The sequence below is a fragment of the Elephas maximus genome, chromosome 6 (genome assembly GCF_024166365.1).
Source record: "Elephas maximus indicus isolate mEleMax1 chromosome 6, mEleMax1 primary haplotype, whole genome shotgun sequence".
NCBI lineage: Eukaryota > Metazoa > Chordata > Mammalia > Proboscidea > Elephantidae > Elephas > Elephas maximus.
Genome location: NC_064824.1, coordinates 29,991,088 through 30,004,164, shown reverse-complemented (window position 1 = coordinate 30,004,164; position 13,077 = coordinate 29,991,088). Strand labels below are relative to the sequence as shown.

The 13,077-nt window shown below is 42.0% G+C and overlaps 1 protein-coding gene across 2 annotated transcripts in view; it reads right to left on the bottom strand.

Moving 5' to 3' along the window:
* Positions 1-13,077, bottom strand: part of ACMSD (aminocarboxymuconate semialdehyde decarboxylase) — a 120,305-nt gene that overhangs the window by 58,222 nt on the left and 49,006 nt on the right. Inside the window, exons 4-5 of one of the 2 annotated variants that reach the window (XM_049888961.1) lie at positions 8,426-8,475; positions 5,529-5,765 (exon numbers count right to left, since the gene is read on the bottom strand). In XM_049888961.1, the coding sequence (XP_049744918.1) occupies positions 5,529-5,765; positions 8,426-8,475 (287 nt within the window). The remainder of the gene's footprint in view (positions 1-5,528; positions 5,766-8,425; positions 8,476-13,077) is intronic. The other variant, XM_049888962.1, reaches the window with a different exon arrangement.

Sequence of the window (13,077 nt, the reverse complement as noted above, 5' to 3'; positions counted from 1 at the left end):
TTTGTGTCTCTAAGTCTAAGGTGTGTCTCTTGTAGGCAGCATATAGATCTTGTTTTTTAATCCATTCTGCCACTTTCTGTGTCTTCATTGATACATTTAGTCCATTTACATTCAGGGTAATTATGGATGGGTATGAATTTAGTGCTATCATTTTGATGTCTTTTTTTGTGTGCTGTTGACAGTTTCTTTTTCCCACTTAATTTTATGTGCTGAGAAGATTTTCTTTATATATTATCCTTTCATCATATTTGTTGTTGTTGATTTTGTTTCTGCTGAGTCTCTTTTTTTTCTTGTACTTTATTTTGATGAGTAGGATAGTTTGTCTACTTTGTGGTTACCTTATTATTTACCCCTATTTTTCTAAATTTAGACTTATCTTTTATTTCTTTGTATCGCTATATCTTCCTCTCCATGTGGAAGGTCTATGATTACATTTCTTAGTCCGCCTTTGTTATTTTAATGTTGTCTTCTTTTATATAATAACGTCGCTGTTACCCTGTTTTGAGCTTTTTTTTTTATATATATAATATTGCTTTGTTTCTTTGGATTTCCCTGTCTGGGTTGACTTCTCGTTGCTCTGCCCAGTGTTCTAGTCTGGGGTTGATACCTGATATTATTGATTTTCTAACCAAAGAACTCCCTTTAGTATTTCTTGTAGTTTTGGTTTGGTTTTTATATATTTCCTAAACTTGTGTTTATCTGGAAATGTCTTAATTTCACCTTTATATTTAAGAGACAGTTTTGTTGGATATATGATTCTTGGAAGGCAATTTTTTTCCTTCAATTTTTTAAAATATGTCATCCCATTGCCCTCTTACCTGCATGGTTTCTGCTGCGTAGTCCGAGCTTATTCTTATTGGCTCTCCCTTGTAGGTGACTTTTTGTTCATCGCTTGCTGCTTTTATAATTCCCTCTCTACCTTTGGTTTTGGCAAGTTTGATTATAATATGCCTTGGTGACTTTCTTTTAAGATCTACCTTAAGTGGAGTTCGTTGAGCATCTTGAATAAATATCTCCTCATCTTTCACAATATCAGGGAAGTATTCTGCCGACAAATCTTCAACAATTCTCTCTGTATTTTCTGTTATCCCTCCCTGTTCTGGTACTTCAATCACTCGTAGGTTCTTTCTCTTGATATAGTCACACCTGATTCTTAAGGTTTCTTCATTTTTTAAAATTCTTTTACCTGATTTTTCTTCAAATGTATTAGTGCCAAGTGATTTATGTTCCAGTTTAGAAATTCTAGCTTCTACTTGCTCAGTTGTGCTCCTCTGACTTTCTATTGAGTTATCTAATTCTGTAATTTTATTGTTAATCTTCTGAATTTCTGATTGCTGTCTGTCTGCGGATTTTTCCAGCTTGTTAAACTTTTCATTATGTTTCTGAATAATCTTTCTAATTTCTTCAATTGCTTTATCTGTGTGTTCCTTGGCTTGTTCTGCATATTTCCTCATTTCCTTCCTGATGTCTTGAAGGGTTCTGTATATTAAACTTTTGTATTCTGGCTCTGGTAATTCCAGGAATGCACTTTCATCTAGAAGATCCCTGGATTCTTTGTTTTGAGAGCCTGTTGAGGTGATCATGGCCTATTTCTTTATGTGACTTGATATTGACTGTTGTCTCTGAGCCATCTATAAGTTATTGTGTTAGTTTATGCTTGCTTACTGTGTCGTAGCTTCTTGCTTTGTTTTGTTTTGATATGCCCAAATGGGTTGCTTGAGTGAGCTAGCTTGATTATTTTTGCCTTTGGAGCTCTGATGTCCTGTCCCCAGCTGGCTAGAGCTGTTATCAGGTATATCAGTCTAGGAGTCCATTCAGTTTTCTTGTATGAATTCAGCTCAGGTTTCCAGTGTGTGGTACAGTCTCTGTCCTACAGTCTTAGAGGGGCAGGGGTGATTGGTGTATATACCAGTATCTGATTGCATCAGGAGGTTTCAGGCTGTGAACAAGGCACAGGCCTGAGAACCAACCCCCGAGTGTCTCTGAGGAAAGCATGTCCCCCTTCCCTAGAGTGTGCGGGTGAGTAGGTTCTGCAGACAGACCATGGGCACCTAAAGTTTTTGGTTGTAACGACTGGGAGGTACCAGTTATGCTTTGACCCCTGTTGCAGGTGGCTGGGTGACCTGAGTAAAGCTACCAGTCCTTAGGTCCCTGATGTGGGTAGGTGAGGACCTTGTTTAATACGCAAAGCAATGTCAAACATCAAACACCCACCTCTCCACCGCACTGCTGAAATGGTTGGAGTCCCATACAGGTCCATGCAGAGGGGAAGGTGCTCAAAGTACACAGACCATTTATGCCTGGGCAGGAGCCGCTTCTGTCCTGAGCTCCCCCGGTTAGTGGAGCTGGCAAATTATTTTTTCCCCAAAATGCAAATTTTTTCCTTCCCCAAGGCTGGGAGGATGGCTTTAGGTGCTCAGCAGGGCCTATCTCAGGCCCAGGGAATTCAGCCGCTGAAGCCAGCTTGGGGGTGGGAGGGTGTGGTAAAATATAAGCAAGTACTTAGCTTTTGCCGAGAGTGCCGTTCTTCTCTGGTTCCAGAGGTGTGAGTAGTCTGTGTGGCTGGCTGCTTCTCCCTGAGGAAACTGCGGCCTAACCCTAGTACCAGCCCACCACTGCCACTCCGGGAATGGTGCCTGAGAGCTCCCCGTGATTCAGGTCCGGTAGCTCCTCTCTGCTTCTGAATGGTCTCTTCCTCCCCCTGCCCCTCAGTTAATTTTTTAAGCTTGCCTTTGAAGCTCAGGGCCCCAGCTTGTCACAAATATACTCGTTTCACTTGTTTTTTCAGTTTTTTTTGTTGTATAGAGGGCTCGCCGGAAGTGTCTGTCTATTCCGCCATCTTGGCTCTGCCTCCAAGACCTTCTTTTTTGGTGTTCAGGGTTCCCAGATTGTTATCTGCTTCTGTTTTGCTTGTTTTTTTTTGGCTTTTGGTGCGAGAGGAGATAATGGCATGTATAACTAAGCCATGATCTTGGCCTCAACTAATATTTTTGAGTACTTTCTATATGTGAGGCATTGTAAAGACCAAAAAAGAAGTCATTTATAATCTCAAAATTTGATAACTAACATTAACTGAGAACGTACCACGTACCAAAGCTGTTGTAAGAGTTTTACATTTATTGGCTAGTGTAATCCTTTATTAGATGTGCACTATTATTACCCCCATTTTACAGAGGAGGAAAATAAGGAAGATAGAGACTAAGTAACTTCCTCAGGACTTGTGGCTGACAAATGCTAGAGCCAGACCATCTGACACTACCACTCTGCCTCATGCTGAAAACTGAGCTGAGCATGTATTATTGAGTTTACTCACTAAGAAGGAAGGTCTAGAAGATAAGGGGGACAGTGAGACACTCTGAAGCTTCATGGTTACCTTGCAGTGAAGAGTCAATTAGGCTCAGGGTAATTCGTTAGTTTTAGCATGTGTTATTGATGCAAGCTAGAGCATAGTGAGGCAGGCCAGCCTGCTAAGCAAACAAATACTCTGTCAACCCTAGGACATCACAAGTCAACTGAGGCCAAGATGCTTTCTTTGCATCCCCTCAGATACTGGCAGCCCCCCAAAAAGCCTAGTTAGAATGATTGATGGGTCAAGTTAGTCATACAAAGGTGAAAATAAGTATTTGGACTGCAACCAGCTACCATTGCTTCCTAAACCCTTTACTAATTCATAAACCCAATTCCAGGGAATAATAAAATGACTTTCAGCTCATTCACACTGTGCTGAAACAACTTGGATGCACAAATAAATAAATCTTCTTTTAAACTATATCAGAGTTTCTAGGAAACATTCTCTGCATCAGCTAAGCCATTACAGACAGTAAGTTTCAAGAAGTTCAATATTTAGAGGAATGTTAAATCTTTCAGGTCACTAGGAGACAATCTGGCAGGCAATCCCCTAGCTTATGGGCCATTTCCACAGATGCAAACATAGGAAAAAATTTCCATGTAGCAAGAGTTCAATAAATATTGAATGAATGAATGATCAGTGATTAGAATGCCTGGTTAGACCATTAACATCTATTTAATTCATAATTGAAGATTTTACATTTGCAATGAAAATCGTAGAAAACAGTACTATTAAAATGTTTAAAGAAGTAAGAAATTTAAAAATGCAATTAAGAACTTATGCACTGTTTTATCCTGGTACTAAGGAAAGCAGGTTAGTTACAGAAAGAACAAGAAAGGTGGAAGACTGGTGTAGCTGACTGTGAGACTATGAATATTTCAAGCTGGATATTTCAGAAATCGATGGCACTGATTTTTTTGAAAATATATCTTATTATGAAATTATTTCAGATATAGAAAGTTGTAAACATTAGTGTAATAAATATTCATATACTCACCATTATAGTTTCATCAGATTTTAACATTTTGATGGCATTATTTTTCATTATGTATTTTTATCATACATTTTGAAAACATGGTTTAGAAAGTATCTCAACAGAGGACTGGTGATATTATAACATATCCATATATTGAAACGTTGTTGTTAGTTGCCGTTGAGTTGATTTTGAATCATGGCAACCCCATGTGTTAGAGTGGAACTGCCCCACAGGGTGTCCTGGCTGTAATCTTAATGGAAGCAGATAGCCAGGCCTTTTCTTCAGCCAGTACTGCTGGGTGAGTTCCAACTGCCAGCCTAACTTTAGCCGTCGAAGGCAAATCATTTTTTTAGGGGCCTTTCATTTATTGGAATAGATTACAGTTATTTAAAAATCATGCATTCAGAGAATTTTCATTCAGGTTAGAAATTTTCAATTAGGATACAAAATCATATGCATAAAAGTATTCCAATTGTGTGAAAATATCAGTATATGCAAATAAAAGAACAGATAAAATGTACTATAACAGTGGTTATCTATCTTCGGGTGGTGGGATTATGCATGATTTTTGTTTTCTTCTTTATACTTTTCTGCATTTTCCACAATATCTTCAAAATTATTTCATATTTTCAAAAAGCAATAATTTGGTTTTTTCCAAAGAAAAAAATACATTTCTTTTTCTTTACACGTCATTCACGTGGTTCTTATGCACAGTGGCTATGATGAAGGTAATAATTTGGCATCTAAATGAAAGATTAAAAGGAGAGAAAAGGGGATAGAAAGAAGAGAGATTCCACTGAGTTTCAATGAAGGATTTGCCCCATCCATCTTCCGTGGAAAGGCCCGCTCCCTATTGGGAGCTCTTTCCACACCACCCACCTACTTTGGGAACCCCTGGTGGCGTAGTGGTTAAGTGCTGTGGTTGCTAACCAAAGCGTAGGCAGTTCGAATCTGCCAGGCCCTCCTTGGAAACTCCATGGGGCAGTTCTACTTTGTCCTAAAGGGTCGCTATGAATCAGAATGGACTCCACGGGCAATGGTTTTTTTTTTTCACCTACGTCTAACATGTCTTCATGCATATTTCTCTACCTCTACTCTTCTCTCAAGGGGCACATTCATCTGCCCACCCGAGCTCAGCGCAGCGCCTGGCCCGGGCTAGGCGTTCAGCAGGTGCGCACTGGTGAGCGAGCACCTGGTACTCACTGCGTAGACGGGGAAGAGTTCCTGAGCATTCAGGTCCCACTCGTTGACGTGGGAGCCGATTTGAACCCCCGGAAAGCCCAGCTCCTTCACACAGCGCTCCATCTCCTTGACGGCCAGCTCCGGGGCCTGCATGGGCAATGTCCCCAGTCCCACAAACCTCCGGGGGTGGCATGCAACAGTGGCTGCTAAGTCATTGTTTAAAAGCTGACACAGGTCTAAAGTGTCCAGCGGTTTGGCCTGGTCAAAACAGGAAAGGAAAAACCATGTCGGTCAAAACCCACTTCTTTAGAGATTTGCTCTGAACAACACATCCCCTGAGTTAAATTATTCCTCACTCTCAGTGGCTTGGGTGTCTCTGGGTGGTGCAAACATTGACATACTCAGCTGCTGACTGGAAGGTTGGAGGCTCAAGTCCATGCAGAGATGCCTCAGCAGAAAGGCCTGGTGATTGACTTGGAAAAATCAGCCTCTGAAAACTCTATGGAGCACAGCTCTACCCTGACACATATGGGTCACCATGAGTTGGTGTCAACTTGTTTGGGTTTTTTGTGTCAGTGGCTTTGTCCCCCCAGAAAACCGAGGCACACATTGAGATAGGCATTGGTTACAGAGGACCCAGATGCCAATCTTTGTAAAGGAAACTGCTACTATCTGGCAACTAATTAGAAAAATCAAGGCCATAATCAGAAGACATGGTTGTGGGGCCAGGTATCCTAACACTGGAGATGGAATTAGAACTGACCGCTGGCCAGCTGTAGGCAGGATCCCACATGGTGGGGCACTCAGGCACCCCAGCCCCACACAGGAGCCTGTACCTGGTCAAGCACCTGGCAGCACCATCAGTGCACCTCATCATGGGATGCTAGGCTGGCTCACAGACCTCTTCTCTCTGCCTGTCATTCTCTCTGTCCTCCTGGTTGGCAGTGACGCTCCCGGCTGGCCTTGGCCGAATTCTGAGGCAGACAAAGTTTGCTTTTGGTTTGCCTAACCCTCCTTTCTTCTCTGTTTTCCTTCCTTTCAACATCCCTCCACTGACCCACCCCACTGCCAGGAATTTGGTTCTCTCCTGCAATCCTAGTTGTTCAGTTGGAACAGTACCCAATCTGATACATCCAAACATACTGAGGTCTTAGGGGCGTTTTTATTTAAATAGTGAATCCAATCACAGATAAGGACTGAATTGCTAATACTGGAAATACGAGCATAGGTGGAGGGAACTATGTGTGAGTAGATGGTATTCTATCATTCCTTAAAGCACAACAGGAAGTGGACATCTACTTGTTGGAGCAGGTAGAAAAAAAAAAAGAAACCTGTTGACATTGAGTCAATTCCGACTCATAGTAACCATATAAGACAGAGTAGAACTGCCCCATAGAGAACCCTTTAAATTTGAGCAGGTCCTTAGTGCTAAATTTAAAGGGTGCCATGAAACTATAATGCCTACCCTACCCCTGGCTATGTGCAGAAACATTCGTCTACAAGCTTGCAAATAACGCCTGAAACTTTTAGTCATATCAGGACCACTTGCCATTGAGTTGACTTTGACTCATGGTGACCCCATGTGTGTCAGAAAGAACTGTGCTCGATAAGGTTTCCAATGGTTGATTTATTCATTTTTTTAATGTACTTTAGATGAAGTCTTACAGAACAAACTAGTTTCTTATTAAACAGTTAGTACACATATTGTTTTATAACATTGGTTAACAACCCCACGACATGTCAGCGCTCTCCTGTCTCAACCTTGTATTCTCTATTGCCAGCTTTCCTGTTCCCTCTTGCCTTCTAGTCCTTGCCCCTGGACTGGTATGCCCCTTTAGTCTCATTTTGTTTTATGGGCCTGTCTAATCTTCGGCTGAAGGGTGAACCTCAGGAGTGACTTCATTACTGAGCTGAAAGGGTGTCTGGGGGTTACTCTCAGGGTTTCTCCAGTCTTTGTCAGGCCAGCAAGGCTGGTCTTTCCTCTGAGTTAGAATTTTGTTCTACATTCTTCTCCAGCTCTGTCTGGGACCCTCTATTGTGATCCTTGTCAGAGCAGTCAGTGGTGCTAGCTGGGCACTATCTAGTTGTACTGGACTCAGTCTGGTGGAGGCTGTGGTAGACATGGTCCTTTTTAGTCCTGGCTGATTTTTTGGAAGTAGATCATCAGGACTTTCTTCCAAAGCATCTCTGGGTGGACTTGAACCTCCAACCTTTTAGTTAGTAGCGAAGCGTGTTAACTGTTTTTACCAATGAAACTTTTAGCACTCAAGATTTATTCTCGTGGGGAAAGGCATCCAACCCCAGGAATCCCCTTTTTTTAAAAATGTGCTTCAGGTGAAAGTTTACAGCTCAAGTTAATTTCTCATACAAAAATTTATACATATATTGTTTTGTGACATTAGTTGCAGGGAATCCCATTTTGAATTGTAACTCTGGGAGGTAACATGTTAGGGTATTATCATTCATACCTCAGAATTAATTGGTTTGTCAGCTACCCAGGAGGGCATTGCAAGAATGAGCCACCAGACAGGTAAATTCTAATGGAGATTGAGACTGGTCTAGAACTGTACAGTCCAATGGAAACATAATGTAATTTTAACCTTACAGCCCTTCTCATTTTGGACTAGCCACGTTCAAGTGCTTGATAGCATAATGTGGCCAGTGACTACTATACTGGACAGTGCATTGGCTGCTATACTGGGCAGTGCAGGTTTAGAGCAAGGACATGGCTAGGAAGACAGGTCTGGGAGGAGAGACTGCAGTGCGAGAGGCTGCGGGACCTCACTTATCTCTAAAGGGGAGGAAAGTGGGGGAGGCTCAGTGGGCCCAATGTTAAGGTTGAGACTTCTGTCTACTTACTATGGAGCTGGACATGTACCTTCCCCCACCAAGGAGTTGGTTTGAGATTTCACACTCACCCAGTAGCTAAACATAACGGGAACTGTGGAAAGGGCTTGCACAGTCACTCCTAAACATGGACACAAAGACAAAGCTGGTGAGAATAGCCCAGCACTTCTTCCTTACCGGAGGCCCAAGGAGCTCAGCAAGTCTCCACTCACTTCCTCCCACTTCTTTCCATCCCCTCACTGTTTCCCCTACCCAGCCACCCCCCTGCCCCAGCCCTCCATCCCAGGCCTCCCTCATCCCTCAGCCTCAGGTCCTGGAGAGAGGGGAAAATGAGAACATTCAGGGGGAAAAAAAAAATTGACCTAGCTTTCAAGGGTTAATTCTACCTTCCCTGTGGAATTTTGTTTAATGCAAAATATTTTTCCACCAAAATTTCTGGGATTTTCCATCTTAGGTCATGCATAACAGAATGCATCTCTCAACCCCGTTCTCCACGCCTTTAATTCAGCTTCCTAGTGAGCCTCCACCACATATCTGACAGTTTGTTGTACTGTGGTAGCTTGCATGTTGTTGCGATATTGGAAGCTTTGCCACCAGAATTTCAAATACCGGCATGGTTACCCTTGGTGGACAAGTGTCAGCAGAACTTTCAGGCAAAAGCAGACTAGGAAGAAGGGCCTAGCAGTCTACCTGTGAAAAACTGGCCATGAAAATCTTACGAATAGCAGCGGAACACTGTCTGATAAAGTGTAGAAAGATGAGGCCCTCAGGTTGGAAGGCACTCAAAATACTGTTGGGGAAGAGCTGCCTCCTCAAAGTTGAGTTGACCTTAGTGATGTGGATGGAGTCAAGCTTTTGGAGCCTTCATTTGCTGATGTGGTATGACTCAAAAGGAAAAGAAACAGCTGCAGACATCAATGAATAATCAGAATGTGGAACGTATAAGGTATGAATCTAGGAAAATTGGAAGCCATCAAAAATGAAATGGAATGCATAAAAATCAATATCCTAGGCATTGATAAGCTGAAATGGACCATTTTGAATTAGATAATCATGTGGTCTATGCTGGAAATGACAAATAGAAGATGAATGGTGTCATGTTCATTGTCAAAAAGAGCATTTTAAGATCTATCCTGAAGTACAATACTGTCAGTGATAGGATAATATTCATACAGCTACAAGGAAGATCAGTTAATGCAACCATTATTCAAATTTACATACCACTAATGCCAAAGATGAAGGAATTGAAGATTTTTACCAACTTCTGAAGTCTGAAATTGATCAAACATGCAATCAAGATGCATTGATAATTACTGGAGATTGGAATGTGAAAGTTGGGAACAAAGAAGGAACGGTAGTTGGAAAATATGACCTTGGTGATAGAAACAATGCTGGAGATTGCATTATAGGATTTGCAAGGCCAACGACCTCTTCATTGCAAATACCTTTTTTCACCAACATAAACAATGACTATACACGTGGACCTCATCAAATGGAATACACAGGAATCAAATTGACTACACCTGTGGAAGAGACGATGGAAAAGCTCAACATCATCAGTCAGAACAAGGCCAGGGGCTGGCTACCTAACAAACTGTCAATTGCTCATATGCAAGTTCAAGTCGAAGCTGAAGAAAATTAGAACAAGTCCACTAGAGCCAAAGTACTATCTTGAGTATATCCCACCTGAATTTAGAGATCATCTTAAGAATAGATTTCATGCGTTGAACACTGATGACCGAAGACCAGGCAAGTTGTGGAATGACATCAAGGACATCATACATGAAGAAAACAAGAAGTCATCAGAAAGACAGGAGAGAAATGAAAGACCAAAATGGATGTCAGAAGAGGCTCTGAAACTTGCTCTTGAACGTAGAGTAGCTAAAGCAAAAGGAAGAATGATGAAGTAAAAATGCTGAACAGAAAATTTCAAAGGATGGCTCAAGAAGACAAAGTAAAGTATTATAATGAAAGATGCAAAGACCTGGAGATAGAAAACCAAAAGGGAAGAACACACTCAGCATTTCTCAAGCTGAAAGAACTGAAGAAAAAATTCAATCCTGGAGTTGGCAATACTTAAGCATTTACCTGGAAAATATTAAAGGACCCAGGAAGCATCAAAAGAAGAGCCAAAAATAATTGGTCGGCTTTCAGCCATTTCAGGAGGTAGCATGTGATCAAGAACTGATGGTGCTGAAGGAAGAGGCACCAACTGCACTGAAGGTGTTGGCAAAAAACAAAGCTCCGGGAATTGATGGAATACCAACTGAGATGTTTCAGCAAACGGATGCGGCACTGGAGGTACTCATTTGTCTATGCCAAGAAATTTGGAGAACAGCTACCTGGCCAACTGGAAGAGATGCATACTGATACCCATTCCAAAGAAAGGTGATCCAACAGAATGTGGCAATTATCAAGCAATATCATTAATATCACACACAAGTAAAATTTTGCTGAAGATCATTCAGAATGGTTGCTGCTGCAACCATTAACAGGGAATTGCCAGAAATTGAAGCTAAATTCAGCAGAGGAATTGGAACAAGAGATATCATTGCTGATGTCAGATGGATCATGGCTTAAAGCAGAGAATACCAGAAAGATGCTTGCCTGTGTTTTATTGACTATGCAAAGGCAATTGACTGTGTTGATTATAACAAATTATGGATTGCATCACAAAGAATGGGCATTCCAGAACACTTAACTGTGTTCATGAGGAAGCTGTACTTAGAACAAGAGGTAATCCTTTGAACAGAACAAGGGCATACTGCGTGGTTTAAAGTCAAGAAGGGTGTGAGACAGGGTTGTACCCTTTCACCATACTTATTCCATCTGTATACTGAGCAAATGATCTGAAAAGCTGGACTATGGGAAGAAGAACATGCATCAGGATTGGAGGAAAACTCATTTACAACCTGTGATATGCACATGACACAACCCTACTTACTGAAAATAAAGAGGACTTGAATCATTTTTTGATGAATATCAAAGACTATAGCCTTCAGTATAGATTATACCTTACCATATAGAAAACAAAAATCCTCACAACTGGACTAATAAGCAACATCATGATAAACGGAGAAATGATTGAACTTGTCAAGAACTTCATTTTACTTGGATCCACAGTCAATGCCCATGGAAGCAGCAGTCAAGAAATCAAAGGACGCATTGCATTGGGCAATTTGATGCAAAGGACCACTTTAAAACATTAAAAAGCAAAGATGTCACTTTAAGGATTAAAGTGCACTTGACTCAAGCCATGGCATATGTGAAAGCTGGACAATGAATAAGGAAGGCCGAAAAAGAATTGAAGTCTTTGAATTATGGCGTTGGCAAAGAATATTGAATATGCCATGGACTGCCAGAAGAATGAACAAATCTGTTTTGGAAGAAGTGCAGCCTGAATGCTTATTAGAAGCAAGGATGGTGAGACTTTGTCTCACATGCTTTGGACTTGTTATCAGGAGGACATTATGCTTAGTAAAGCAGAGGGTCAGCAGAAAAGAGGAAGACCCTCAATGAGATGAATTGACGCAGTGGCTGCAACAATAGGCTCAAGTATAACAAGGATTGTGGGGGTGATGCAGAACCAGGTAGCGTTTCATTCTGTTGTACACAGTGTCACTATGAGTCAGAACTGACTCGACGGTCCCTAGCAACAACAAATGAACCTGGATGGAGTCTCATGGCCTGGAATGCCCAGGAGAAACCCTGGGGTTTTCTCCAGAATCCAGCATCCAGGATGCCTAGACTGTCTCATCTTCAACTCCTGGAGCTGGGATGTTAGGGAGAGATGCTGCCAGACTGGTAGCTCTTGTTTCCCTCATACTCATACCCAGCCCACCAGCAAGTCCTTTTGGCTCTATCCCCATTCCTTTCATCAGCCCACAACTCCCCACATCTCTTGACTCCACCAAGTCCAGGCCACCAACATTTCACACATGGACCACTCACTGCAGAAGCCTCCGGGGGGTCCGTCACCCTACAGTTTGTTCTCCACTCGGCAGTCAGAATGAGATGTTAAAATTTAGAGCAAGTCACTCCCTTGCTCAAAGCCTCCAAGGACTTTCCATCACACTTAGAGTAAATTCCAGACTTGAACATGGTTTAGAAGGCCCCATGCAGTCCCTTCCCATGGACCATATCACGCTTCCTTGGCCTCCTGCGTGTTCTTCGAAGCTGTTCCCTGCCCTGGGGCCTTTTCACTGCTGTTCCACCTGCCTGGAAAGCTTTTCTTTTGGTTCATCACAGGGTTGGCACCTTCTCACCCTCAGATCTTGGTTCAAATGTCACCTCCTTAGGCCTTTTCTGACCCCTGTCACTCTCACCATGTCATCCTGTCCCTTTTCTCCTCTAATCCTTACTACGATCTGTCATTATTGTGTTTATTTTTTTACTCCTCCAACTTGAACACAGGCACTGGTGAGCTGTCTTGTCTGTGCTGTGTCTGCAGCGTTCAGAGCAGTGTCCAACACGCTGAGGTATCCAATAAATGAAAGAATAAATCATTGTTTAATAAGAACTAGAAACTACAGCTTTTGCTTAGAGAGCATTGGTAAACACTGTCGTAAGATTTACTTACATTAACTGATTAATATAAAATACATGAGTACCTTCTACTTTTGGAAACCTTGGTGGTGTACTGGTTAAGTGCTACGGCTGCTAACCAAAGGGTCAGCAGTTGGAATCCATCAGGTGCTCCTTGGAAACCCTATAGGGCAGGCAG